The 14284-nt window shown below is 40.4% G+C and overlaps 1 protein-coding gene across 4 annotated transcripts in view; it reads right to left on the bottom strand.

Moving 5' to 3' along the window:
* The window catches only part of ANO5 (anoctamin 5), a 53123-nt gene continuing 38839 nt past the window's right edge, over nucleotides 1-14284 (bottom strand). For all 4 annotated transcript variants that reach the window (XM_083862724.1, XM_083862726.1, XM_083862723.1 and 1 more), the window contains 9 exons: nucleotides 12156-12230; nucleotides 11268-11490; nucleotides 10128-10297; nucleotides 9476-9573; nucleotides 8519-8649; nucleotides 6710-6915; nucleotides 5740-5921; nucleotides 4513-4618; nucleotides 1-3684 (listed from right to left, as the gene is read on the bottom strand). In XM_083862724.1, coding sequence (XP_083718850.1) covers nucleotides 3463-3684; nucleotides 4513-4618; nucleotides 5740-5921; nucleotides 6710-6915; nucleotides 8519-8649; nucleotides 9476-9573; nucleotides 10128-10297; nucleotides 11268-11490; nucleotides 12156-12230 — 1413 coding nt within the window. In that variant the 3' untranslated portion in view covers nucleotides 1-3462. The remainder of the gene's footprint in view (nucleotides 3685-4512; nucleotides 4619-5739; nucleotides 5922-6709; nucleotides 6916-8518; nucleotides 8650-9475; nucleotides 9574-10127; nucleotides 10298-11267; nucleotides 11491-12155; nucleotides 12231-14284) is intronic.

Genomic DNA, 14284 nt, shown 5'->3' with positions numbered 1-14284 from the left:
TTTATTTGCCAGATTTAGATCTTAATAAATGTGTATATTAAATGTTAGCAGAATGCTTAAAAAATTTATTTTGACATTAGTGTATCATATATATCAGCAACATACTTAGCAGACAAAAATGCTACTCAGATTACAGGACAGTACAAGTCAAACAAGTGGTACATGTAGAATAGTCAGAAACTCCATCTATTTTCACTCCATTCTGTTGCCTCAAACTGACACTGTTACACAAAAAAAGTAAAAGCAGAGTAAAAAAAAAAGTTCAAGAAAAAATAGGATAGTGTCTCATAGTAGCACTCCTCTTCTGCAGTCCACTGCTTAGAACATACCACACTAAACCTGCCCAAGGTGAAAAACCTAAATTTTAATTGCAAAAAAAAAAAAAAAAAAAAAAAATTAATAATAATAAAAATCCCTGATTGTATGACACTTGACAAGTCAATTTTGTTTTGTGTAACTAATTCTAATGAGGCAATCTATTGTTGCTTAAATTACAGTAATTGCAACACAGAACTTTATTCTCTTTGGTTGAAGGACACTTTTAGATACTGAATTGCACCAAAATGAAACACATCTCCAAACTGACCAGGCCTTCCTTACTTTTGTCACTTTTCAAGAACATGTCAGGAAACTTATGTGAACCATTATAAACCCAACCCTACTGATACCTTTATTCAAAATACTGCTTAATGGCCAGTAAAGGCAAACTTACGTAAAAAGGTGTCAAGGCTAATTTTATGTGATATTAGCTTTTAGTATGACAACAGATTCTCTTTTCAACAGTTTCTGTACACAAAGCTATGAAGTGTAATGACTTATTTTTAAGATACATACATATTTCTTCCTAAATAACCTGATCCCAGGGTTTTTTCCACTTTCTATTATATGATACAACATATACAAAACATCTGTCTGTACTGCATTAAACAGCAAGTGATCTTAAAAAATAAGTTTGTAAGAAGCACAAGTTTAGGAGTTAAAACATCAATTCAAATTCAGGGTCTGCACATCAATGCTGTATCCCAAACAAATGTATTTTCCTTTTTTTCCTGCATCTTGCTTTTCAATAGCATTGTTCATTCCCAACACACCTATTTTGCTGATATCTTTTCAAGGGTAGTATATCAGGACACTTTGTTACTTGAAGAAACTAATCTTCCAGAAGCAGAAATAGTGCATCTAACGCTGAATTTCCAAAATCTGTTTTCAGCTTCAGTCGGGTTGTGCATTTTGCACAGAAATATATATATCCTTTTGCATCTCACCACCTTTCTGTTTTGAAGCATCTGTTTGCACTGCAAACAGTAACAAACCCACAACATCTAAATTAAGCAGTTTAATTAACAGTCTATGTGCAAGATGCAGCACAGTGCTTTCATTGTGCAAACTGTGGTGTTTGATATGTGATTATGACTGGCGGCTGATACTCTTCTTTGGCTTTAAACACATTAAGCAGCAGAGCTGATTTATTTACACATGCATCCCTCCAACAGATCCATTACTTCAAACATATCTTCAAGAACAAGATCAGTTCATCATGAACATGATTTGCCAACGTGCTTGACTGGTCAAGCAACCTTAGAGAAGGAAGGTAAATAACTTACAGTAACGAGAAATGTACATCGGCATCAACTCCTGCCCTGGGAAACTGTGTGATGTGTGCTCGAGGTAGGCACTTCATAGTAATCCTTTTGCTAATGACAACAGCTCCACTCAGGACATTGATTTCAAACTGTCACAACACTGAGGTGACTCCCCAAGACACAGGTGAGGTTTGCTAAAACAGAACACCCCAAGTCATGGTGCAGTAAACAGTACATCATTCAGCTGATATGGAACACAAATCTCAATTTTTTACGTGTATACTTGCGAGGAAGTATAACCTTCAAAGTGCAAATAGAGCAAAGTCTTCTAATCTTATCTACCTTATGTACTCAGCACGAGAGAACTGAACGATGTGGTGTGTTACAACAATCTGCAGTCTAGGCATGAACTGCTCTCCCACAGTCCATGTGGCACAAAACCAGAAATGTGCCCAGGCAGGCATGGCTGGGTAACACTGAACAGCTCTGCAGGTTCACAGCACCCTGGTGCCTGCAAGCACATTTTGGAAACAGGCACTGCCCTGCAGAGATCATTTGCACACCTCTTGCCAAATGCAAAGGAACAAGGCACTAAAAGCATGGAAGCGTTGATATGTTTTAAATATACAGCAATCATAAAAATGCCTACCTGCTTCAATGAGGAAGAAAATTAGGGCACATTCTTAAACAGCTGGAAGCTACTTTGCACAAATAGTTATTATGTATTTATGAAATCAGTAACTTTGTAGAAAAACCACCGAACAAAAAAGAAGGAAAAAAAAAATCCTTCCCAAAGATTCAAAAGAAAAAAAACCCAAAAAACAAACAACCCCCAAGCCTCAGGATACTATGTATAAGGACAATAACAGCATAAATACAGATTATTTGTCATGCTTAAAATCTTTTGGATAAAAATCCAAGACCAAACCATTCAGCTAATTCAACTAGTATGGTGGTCCAGCTCCCAATCCAGTGCCATAGAGGGCAGGCACAACTTTAGCCCTTTGTTGGCATCCATGGAGAATCCAAACAAAGAATTAAATAAACAAATGAGCAGCTTTGGCCAAAACCAATGCCAAACAAATTCTTCCAATGGTAGTTTTTGAGCATGAGAAATTAAATAACTGTTATTCTCCAAATTACATCCATCTTTTTGAAATTGCATTTAGGTGATTCCAAACCATCCACATTTAGAGAATAAACTCTTCTGTAAACTGTATCTTTATGAAAATAAATTATGGCTTTTTTCCCTTCACTAGCAGGTATTAACTCAATTTTGTGCCAATAAATAATTCCAAGTGGAATTAAGCCAATATATTTTTAAAAATCAACTCCTTCTACACAATGTATAGAAATTCAAACCACTGTTTCGTAAGACTTCAAGAATATAAAAAAAGAAAAGCCCCAAAACCTTAACCCTTGTATCAGGAGTGTCCTATTTAAATTATCACATAATAAAAACAATAATTCTCAGCATTTTCCACAGCATGGGTCCTCTGTGGTTATCCTTTTCAGTCAGCTGGGATACAGCCTGGAACGCTGCAATGAGCAACAGGGAGAGGGGCTTGGTGATAAATGACCTTATCATGTCCTGTGAGCCCTTTGAGGTTAACAGTCCCTACACCAGGAGTCAGAATTCTAGGATTACAAGATCACAAAGTCACGGGCAAATAAAAACCAGTGCCAAAATCATACAGTGAAGTAGATTTCCTAAACCTTGAAAGCTCAGTGAAACTTTTAAAGAAAACTCTAAAATCTTTGGACTGAAAGAGAAGGGTTGAACTCTCCTACAGCTTTCAACATGATGCACATACTGAGCAAACCACAGATTAAAAAAAGCTGGAAGAAGCCAAATCCCAAACATTTTGGGGGTTTTTGGCTACATTGCTCGGGACAGCTCCATTCTCCCTTCCGTGGCGATGAACTCCTTTTCTGTGGCTCGTTTGTCACCTTGGCACAGTCTCTCCTTCAGTTTTTCAAGTTCATACTCATGTAGGATCTTTTGTGTTAAATACTTTTCACGTTTTATTTTGGCTTTCACGTCTGCAGGGACATCAGGGATCATCCACGCCACAAAGAATTTGACGATGAATACAACATGCTAGAAAAAAAAAATTAACAACTCCTTACCAAATGAAACACCTCTTGTTTTATCTGACACCAAGTAGGTCACTTCTTGTTCACAATAAAATATATTTCATTTGGCTGTCCTGGAACAATACATACCAAATGAATATGTATCTAAGATGTGCATGAAGATTAAAACTCACCTTCTTATGCAGGAATTTTAATTCCAAGCCATTAATAACTTAGCAAACCCAAGAGGAAAGTGTCAGGGCCTGAATCTCAACCATCACTTTTACTTTTTAACTCCTCTGTGAGGTTTTTTAGAAAGTTCACACAGCTGTGCTGGTAACATTCAGCTCTGAGAGCTGATGAAACACAGCAGGAAAAGTGATGAGATGAGCACCTGAACTACTCCTTTTCCCTTCATAACTTGAAAAGCAGCGTCTTAACACTGAAGTGCCAGTTATCCAAACTATTGATTTAGCTGTTTTTAACCAATACACATCACTGCAAAATGCTGTATGGATTTTGAACACAGCCATCTCTAATACAGCTCTTTAAAGAAAGCAAGAGGAGTGGAAGTGCTAGTCCTTTCATCTCTTACACTGGCATCAAGTCCTTTTTTATTTTGCTGATTATTTTCATCAACATTTGCAGTCTCCTCAGCCATTTTCACTGCTCCTACTCTGAGGTCAGCTCACCGAAGGCCCAGTAACAGTAATCATTTAGGACATGAGCACTTGGTATTACCTAGGGAACAAATTATTTTATACTCACAGCAATTCTATTTCCTGTAAAATCAGTAACTACCAAGAGAATCACAAGGTACCAATGTCAGGATGAAATTTTGGAGGGAACATACCTCCATGATAATGATGAAGGCCAGTTTTGCAGCAAGAATGTGCCAGAACTGCATGCTGTGTAAGTATCTCTTCTCGTGATCCGGAGGGTATCGATAGTCCCTGTACCTGTTGGAATGACAGACACGCAAAGGTGAAATGTCACAGTCAGCCTGGGACACACGACAAGCTCAGTGACACTTACAAGCAACTACAGCTGCCACTTAAGGAACCTTTTCTTGTTTTAAATGGTCTGTTTCCTTTGGCAGAAAAAGGTTGCCTCTCAATTTGTTCCTATCCTTGTGTTTGGTTAAACACCCTCACACACACATAGAGCAAGAGAGCAGAGCAAAGGATGTGTGAGGTGGGATTTGGTACACAGGTTACTGGTTTGTCAGGCAATGATAAAAAAACGACAGGACAAGGTGATGGGATTTATCACAGGGTAATGGACATGTCCTGAATAAATGTGACAGACAGGAGCAGATTATGGGCTGGACAGATGGAGGGTTCCATGAGAGGACAGACCTGAGTGCATATTCTACACCACCAAACCAATGTAGCTCTTTCCAAAAGTGCTGGGGTGGTTGGTTTAGGTGTTTTTTTTTTTTTTGGTTTTGTTTTTTTTTTTTTTTTTTTTTGTTTGCTTTGAGATTTTTTTTCATCCAATCAATACTTTTATTTTGCCATTTCCAAAGTTCCTTTGCAATTCAATTGCAATTCTAGAATCTCCAATGCTTCCACTAGCAAGAAAGGACTGTTTTTTAAACAAAAGCAGAATAGGTCTGATTTTTGGTCTGATCAAGCAAAACAAGGATTGATTTTAAGTACCACATCTCATTTTCAGCTTTGGGATCTAAACATCTCCTTTATCCTGCTTTCTTGTCCACTTATTCAGCCTAGAAACCTTTGAAAATATAGGCTGAAGTTCGCAACTTTAGGGACATAAATTTCCTTCCTCACTCAAAAATCAGCAGTGTAATTAAGTAAACAAAAAAATCCAACAAAGGAAAAGCAAAATGCAAGTTAACAATGAAACTCCTAGCAATGATTTTTTTTGAGGTGATTATTTTTGTTATTGGCTTCTTCTCTTACCACCTCAAGCATCACCTTATCAATAACCTAAATACTACCTCTCACACATCAGAACTATGAGAATGACATAATTTATTTTCTAATGGACTGCTCAGATCTGCATCATTTTTTTTAGCTGAATTCGATACAAAGTGATAAAATACTATTACGCCAACCTGCATATGACAAAGTTTTCTGGATTCTCTTTAGGTTCATTTCTCTCAGGAAAATCTGAGATGAGAAACACTGACAAACTGTTGTTTATGTATCCAGACATTGGTGAGTCTTCATTTTCAGAATAAGCATAGTAGTAAACTAGACGAGGGATCATATCTGACGTGAATGCAACAATAAAAGCCTGAAAAGAAATCAGAAAAAGAAATAAAGAATGTGGCACACAAAATTTGTGAGCAGATTTATAAAGGGGTTGTGGTTCTGTGACTCTGGCATTACCCAGAATCTTTTAAGAAAGGGTGAGAAGCATGATTAGGGCACTTCATCTCAGTAAAAGATGCTGACTGCAGCCTCAGCACCTTTTGCCTGGAAGCCTGAGATATTTAAGGTGCTGAGGTCTCGTGCTACTTTGGCAGTACCTGCAAGGAGGGGTTGTTGTGTGCCTCAGGCACACTAAAAAGAGGATCTGGTGTGCTCAGCAGTCTGCTTTACAGCATGTTTTCAACAAAATACTGGCACAGCATTTAGTTACCAGTTTATAACAAGTACTTGGAGGCCCTGCTCCCACAGGGGCAATCCAGAGGCAGAGCACAATTCCCACAGAACAGGCCTCACAGCAACAAGGACAAAATGCATCTGACCCACAGAATTCATCCACCTTTCCTGCCCCCTACAGCTCCCTCTAGGCAATCAGTGTGCTTCAGACTAAACTTCATGCTGGCTTTTGCCATTCCAAGGGGCTGGAAAACACATACAACTGAACAAAAGATTATCGCCAATAAAATGTGCATTGGGAGCTGCACACTGTCAACACCTGGATAAGCCAAACCACTTAAATGCTTTGATGGTATCTTTGTAGGTTAACAGAAAACAGCGTTGATGGAGGAGGAAAACCATCAGCTGTTTTTTAATTCCTCCCATTTTAAATGCAGGGAAGAATTAGTATTGATGTAGCAGAGTTAACACACTCACATTAGTGACAACAGACAGGATGGCCATCCCATTGAGGATTTCCTGCCACACTCCTATGCTGTGTGCTTTGGCAGCCACAGGCCTCCTGTACTGAGTGGTCAGTTTCCACGAGTCCACACGAATCTCCAGGATATTGTTCATCAGAGCAAGAAGGGGAGCCAGGGGAAAGGATGCCACAAAGAGAGTAATGAATCCAAACTGAATGACTGCAAGAGAGAAAAACAGTGTCAAAATCTATCCCCTTAGACAGTGGGGGGGAAAGACCTCAGGGTGATGGGGTCTACCACTAGCAGACAAATGGCAAACTCCTGCCAGGCTGAACGAGTCATCCCCAGCCCTGGCCTGAGGTAAGTGACAACCAGCCCCAGGGCCAAGACTTCTCCAGTCCCCTTAGGCTGCCATTCAGCAGCACCCACAGCACATTTGTGCCCTGTGAAATGATGCTGCCAGCAGTGCGGGATAGCAATCCTTCCAGGGTGCTGCAGTTCTTATAGGAATGCTTGTAACTGTTGGGGAATTGGGATGTATTCTCCATCAAATTTCTCAATTGCTATCAGGCCAGTTTTGTTCTCTTGCAGTTTGTACCACCTTGTTCTTTTACTTATCAACTACACACCTCATAACCTTACCTCCACCTACTGTTACTGATTTAATCAAAACATTCCTAACAATTCTATATGCAATAGTTCCATTGGGGAGGCTTGACATCAGCTTAAGAATTGCAAATAAAATACACCAAAGGTCCTTTCAGTTGTTACCAAAATTAAGCATCTCAGTACAAAATGTGATAACCCTCAGTACACAGCTAACACTGCCATTATATTTCAAATAAAGGAAATAGAACATTTTGTCTGGTTTAGGCAGTGGGTAAAAATAAATTCCCATACACTGGTCATTCAGTCTTCCATGATTTAAGTGGTAAGTTCTTCACCTCAGACAAGCAACAAAATTCCTACTAGCTTAGTAGCCCTGGGACAATTCTGGAGCATAGTTCTGATTATGGAAGAGCAAGGACATGGCTGTCACAGGTGATTGTTCTGTGTAGTAGTTTCACAAGACCACAGCCCTGTATTAAAGTGGTAATAACACTATGCATCTCTAGAAGACTTAAAACTGTTTCTGTAGAAATAAAACAGTAAAAAGGTTCACTTTTCAACAAAATGTATCCAAATGTTAAAATGTATCCAAATATTTACTTCTTTAAAGTGTCCTTTAGATTTAGCTTGGCCTCAGTTGTGGTTTCAGTTTCTCAGGCTTTGCAGACTACTGTAAAATGCTGACATGTTCTCATTACCTTTGAAAACTGGTGTTCCCTGGCCTGTACTCCCTCTGCTGGTCTAAGGGACTGAATGAAAGCATTGAGCAGCGCAAGACCAAAGCTGAAGGGATTCTCCTCTAGCCACTTTGCGCATCTCATGCCTGCAGTACCCATCCTTACAGCACATTTGGCACGTATCCCATACTTAAAAAATTTCCACTGACATGAGCTAAGAATACGCTTTGGAACAAGAAAAGAAGAGACACAGAGGCAGTTGGCTGCACTGAGAATAACATTCCCCATTCAAATGAGGAAAACAAAAAAACTTTGCAGTGTTTCTGTGAAATTCACAGCAGTTCAAGATGCAAAGATAGCTTTTTTTTTATTTTAATTGGGCTGACCTATTTAATGATTTCCAGCAGTTAATCGTCCTGTTATGCAGATTAAAGTGGTGGCACCAAACCACAACAATTAATCGAGAAAATGTTCTTTTGAAAGCGTCAGTACAGGGTGTCCTGTCCTCAATTCCAAATGTGTAATTTTAAACTTACCCATTTCTAAATATTCATAGAACAGGCCTAAGGCTCCAAATGACTGCAGATCATGATCTTGCTCCCAGCGACTGTATAAATTTTCAGGATTATTTCTGGCTTTCCGACGACCCCACCAGTTACAAATCCAGCTGTATATGCAGAAAAAAGTTAGCAGTGAGAGTGCCTTCTCCTCATCTGCAGTCACTAAGTTGCCCCCCACAACCACTAGAGAACAAAGGTTGCTCTTACCCTTCTTTTTGCCATTAATATATTTGTAAAAACAGTTTTTCACAAAAATCATCAACCTAAGTTTAAACTGAGCTTTGGCCTCCCTAATTTATTTTTCCTACATGCCCACGCCCCTTAAATACTTCCTGAGAGACCTGACCCTCCTTCCAAAGATGATACATCCTCTATTTATTCCTAAGGTCCTTCAAAACCTCATTGCCCATCCAGGCTGGATGTTTGCCTTGTCAGCTCACAGGCACAGTCTGTTCCTGTCCCCTCCAGACCTCTGCTTTGTAGCACACCCACCTTTCCTGGACTCCTTTGTTTTTAAGTGTTGCTTCCCAAGGAACTCTCTGAATAAGTCACCTAAATAGGCCAAAATCTGCCCACCGGAAATCCGTCATAAACGTCTTATTGATGTTCCTCCTGATTTCACCAAATATCAAGAACTCTATAATTTCATGATCACTGTGCCTCAAGCAGCCTCCAACCACCACATCTCCCACCCCTCTATTTGCAAACAACAGGTCTAATACAGGCCCTCCCCTTATCTGAACAAGTTCTTTAATACAATGTGCTTTTACAAGCATGGCTTTCACAAAAGGCTGAAAACCTTTATGAAAGGAATATAAGTGTCAGAATTTGTGCCTAATTTACAGAATTCTAATCTTCCTGATATGACAACCACTCCTCCCAAGGATTTCCTCTGGCTTTAGGATGGGCCCCTCAGTGTCAGAGGGAACTTACGGAACAATGGCCTCTTGGATGTTTCCCCAGATCTGTTTGCCAGCCATGACTATGGTGAGCTGTGTCGTCAGTTCTATCAGACAGCCTGCAGGATCACACTAGTGGAGACAAACTGAGTGTTAGTGCACATAAACAATGGGTATCACCCACATAAACCACATTCTGCTGCTGTATAAATGCAAGAAAGGAGATATTAAAACTTGTAAGGACAATGCTTCACTTCCACATGCACTGCCAGCTAAGCCACTCTCTCAGGAAGGCTGTTAGAGAAGGGCTTTAAGTGTGACACCAAAATAACCATATGAAGACAGAATAATGCAGAGATGCTTCAGCAGGACCTGCATGCAGTACACACCCCTCAGCCCCAGCAAGGTGAAGCTTTTGCACTCGGTGAGCTCTCAGCACCAGATTCTTTTTTTTTTTTTTTTAAGAGCCATGGTGAGACACACTGGTATTTCAGGAGAACTAGAACCAAGAAAAACTTTATGATTTTTCACTCTTGTGACTGACAGATTTTCACTGCTGGTCCTTCCCTGACTAGCAGCAGCAGAAGAGTCACTGGAAGCCTCAGCATCAGGAGAGCCAGCTGAGGTCCAGCTCAGTTCAGACCAAGTCTGCAGTTGGAAATTCACCTTAATGAAGAAAATCTCACCTCTTCATTTCGCCAGCGATTGAACATGTATGTGTAGGCACCTGGGTAACCAACAAACTTCCCTTTGAAGAAAGCCACGTAGAAGCAGGATGAATAGTAGTTGACAAACTGGAACAAAAACATTTTCATGGTGAGCCTGTTCTCATACTCCATATGAGTTCTGGGGATCTCTGTGAAACCAAAAAACAACAACTTTATGTCCCTTTATTTCCTTTAAAGGGATACAGAATACAGATTCACAAATATTCATCATGCACAGTGACCTCAAAGGAAAAAAAAAAAACAAAAAAAACACCTACAAACATTTCAGCAGATGGAGTTCCTGCTTTCAAACACCCTACTTTACTTTACAATGTAACCTTTGATGCAGAGAGGCAAAGGAAATTAATATTTAAAACTTTTACAAAATATAATTTCCCCTTCTTTGTCCCACTAGCACTTGTCCATCCCCAAATGTTAGACTATTTTAGGTGATCTGAGATGAATCTCAAACAGTAACTAGAAGGATCTCCTGTAGTACAAAGATTTCACTGTTGGCAACACACAACTATATTTTTTTCTTTGTGGCAGAGAAGTATGTTACAGTATTTTTTTTTTCCAACATTCTGTTTGTACATACCATTAAAATCAGCAGAAACTGCATGGCCCACGTTCCTCTGAAAGATGAGGCTCATAATGGGCAGAAGAATGGGGGAAAGTATCTGGGAGCTACTGTACATCACCAAACCTTTGCTGAAGATTTTGCTGCCTTTTGCTGTTCATTATCTATCACATTTACATTTTTGAAGGCAGCAGGAAGCCCTAAGCCTGTTATTGTCAAATGTCCTGTTAAAGGATAACATATAACCAATTCAAGTTGGGAAGCAGCATAAGAAAATACATTACGAACATTCAAGTCCCTCTGAACTGGTCAGGACCTGGCAGACGTGCTGAACTCATCTGCCTTACTGTGAAGTTGTTTCATATAATTGAGTAAACTGATGTTTCCAACTGCATGCCATAGGGACATGAGGTATTCACTGGGAAGCTGACAGAGTGTAGGACAGAGGAGGCAGCCCTCAGGTGAGACAGCCTGCCTAGCTCACAGCTCCTTGAAGTATTTTTATTTTCCCAGTTTTGCCCTCAGGCACCACAGCTCACCCATGTCAGTAATCCAGATGGCAATCCTCTCGTAGAAGAAGTTGAGGATCATGATGATGACAAAGTTGAGGCAGGAGGCAGTGACAGAGGTGGCCAGCTGGGGAGTGAGCAGGCCGCTGATGGGCTGCAGGGTCTGTGTGTTCTCCATGAGGCTGGCGAAGGCCGCGTACACCGCCAGGCGGTACACAATCACTGCAATCATACTGGCTATGATCAGGGACACCTGGGCACAGAAGGACAGGTTTGAGACACACCTGCAGCTTAGCACAGCTGTATTTTATATTTTTATGTACACTAGAGCTATGTGCATGCAGCATTAAGAACAAGATGTAAACTGTCACGCTTCGTATTTTTTAGATTTTATTCTTTGCGGGTGTGAGTGCAGCAGCACTGAAATGCAAAGTGCACAGGCAAAATACTTTGTTGTACTATATCCACGAAAACCAACAGACTGATCTGTTAATGTAAGAAAAGGTAACAATCTGACACTGATATCTGAGAAAGTGCAGAAGAGTATAGACAGGAGATGGAATGGACAAGTTAGATTAAACTGTTGGCTCTGAAATCCACTCTGCATTCATGTTGTGAATTCTCTTTTTTGTCTACCTTTACTACAATCTTTTTGGTATGTCTGTTGACATCAAGTAAGTCACAGAGAAAGTTATCCCCATGCTAAAATGTCCAACCAAACTACTAATTAATGACAGATAAAAAAAAAAAAAAAAAACACGAACTGATGTGCGCTTCAAATGACAGCATGGAATCTGCAGAACAGTAATCAAAGCATGTGTTAACATCACGACTAAAACCAACTTGTGTTAAGGTGATGATAAGTGATGATGAGCATCTCTGATGTGTGTTAAAATGCTGATGCAAAAGGATGCTCACCCAGAACAGCACTGTGGCTCCTGAGACGCAGAATCGCACAGCCTGGCTGGTTAAAGGCAAGTAAGGCTCCATCTCCTGAAACAGTCAAGCACAGCACAGTTCATGTTATCCTCACATCTTACCCAACATCCATCAGCACATAGAGCTGTGTGAAAAGTCCTCACATCCAAAGGAAACCACTCACAACCCTGCCCCTCTCATTAAATGGCACCCAGGACATCAATTTGAGTCTGCTGGGGGTCAGGGGGTATGCAGCAGGGCAAAAAGATCAGGACAGAAGTGGCCATAAAACTGCTACAAGTAAAGACAGTACCTGAAAAGAATGGGTAAACTTTTGCCAAATCAATCAGTAGCTAAAGGAAAAAGAGCAACTCCCTGAGACGAGCAGGCCACAACTACTGCTGTAATGCTCTGTTAGCTGTCAAACAGCTCTGAGGCCACAACTGGACTCAAGCTTTATAAATTTTTCACGCTGAGATTCCTTCAAACTTGTCAGTTGGATGTGCCAGTCAGAGAGTGCTTTTCTCCATCCCTTCAATTTTGTTTTCTTTCAGTTGAAGAAATGGCTGTGAATCTAGCTGCCAAGCTCTGCTGCACCAGGCAACTGGGTCTTAGCTGTGTCAGTATCCCAGACAACACGTGAACAATTTTCAATGCTCATGTAAGGTTTTTGCAACCAATTCTAGTTCCTAAAATACCAGAGTACATGTTTTATGAAAGAACCTTCTCTTTAAGGACTAATACCAATGGAAGATCTAGTGGAGAATAACCTGAATTTGACAAATCTGTGGGATAAGGCATTGTAGAATGCTTAGACTCCTCTTGAGCACAGTGGCACTGAGTACTACAGATGGCTGCAATGCCAATGTAATACAGGCAGTAATGTGCAATGACAGAGCCTAAGTTTGAATCAAATGCTTTAATATTTATGAAAATTAGAATTCTATTGTCATCAGCAAACCCAGCTTTTAGCTGTGATCTAGTTAGACAGTTTAGCACCACAAACAATATGTTAATGATGGCCTCAAGATCAGCAATTTTGGTTTCAGTGCACTTTGAAACTTTGAAGTCACGAATAATGATGAAATCATTTTCTGAGCGAAGAAGCAACACCAGCTGTGGGACATAAGAAAGTCATTGTCCTGTACTCACATAACCTTAATGGTTACTGCAGAATTAACTTTGAAAGCACTGGGCTTTCACGTGTTCAGTACAGCACATGCTCTAACAGAAGGTAATTACACTGTTACCTGTGCAGGTTAGCCTATAATTGGGGACTGATAAGGATCACTGATAAATCCTGCTGCTAAAAAGCTTCTGAAAAACCACTGAGACAGTAAATGGAAGTGTCATAAAATAAAGGCTTGTCTAGTTATTGAATTTTTAGCGCAATTGTTAATGCATACTTAGAAAGTACAGAGGCGTGCAGTATCTCACACTGAGATAACAGAAGTGCATTACAGTCCATTCCTACGTCCTAAATGAAGTCCACAAAACCCTGCCTCACCTAAGGAATCTGGATTAATTTAGAGAGAGAGAACAATCTTCTCCCTCAGGACAGCTATACAAGCACACCTAAGCCTTTGGCCCTGCTCCAGCTGATTCTCCTCAGCAGGCTCCACACTGGACACAAGCACTGCTCACCCACTACTGCCCTCTCACAGAGCGCACAGGAGCCAGCACATCCTGCTGGACAGAGCTCCCCTGCTCCTTCCCTCAGTTGCAGCACAACCAGGCCACTCTGGCAGGGCTTGGGCCCTGGGTAGCCATGGAAGGGGATGTGGGGGTTTTATCTTCTTTTCTTCTGTTACAGCTGGGATTAAATGCTTGAGAGACTGAGTTTGTGGTCGGACTCAGGTGTTTATTAATTCTTATACACATCACAGTCCCACAAGCTGTGAGTTCTAGCTAACAAGATGAAAAATGGCTCTGTCTCTATCTCTTTACAAGGTCTTTTAAGAACAAACTGCCAATTAAGAAATTACACCTAAGTTATTTTTACTTTTAACCCAATAACCAACCACCAGTGGCCCACAATGTGCGTTTTTCTATCCAATTACAAAACATCACCCAAACCATGAAGAAGAAGGTGAAAAAAAAGGGACTGGCCTCAGCCCTAAAACCTCCTT

The sequence above is a fragment of the Zosterops lateralis genome, assembly GCF_965231275.1.
Source record: "Zosterops lateralis genome assembly, chromosome: 6".
Classification (NCBI taxonomy): Eukaryota; Metazoa; Chordata; class Aves; order Passeriformes; family Zosteropidae; genus Zosterops; species Zosterops lateralis.
This window is presented reverse-complemented; position numbering and strand designations above follow the sequence as displayed.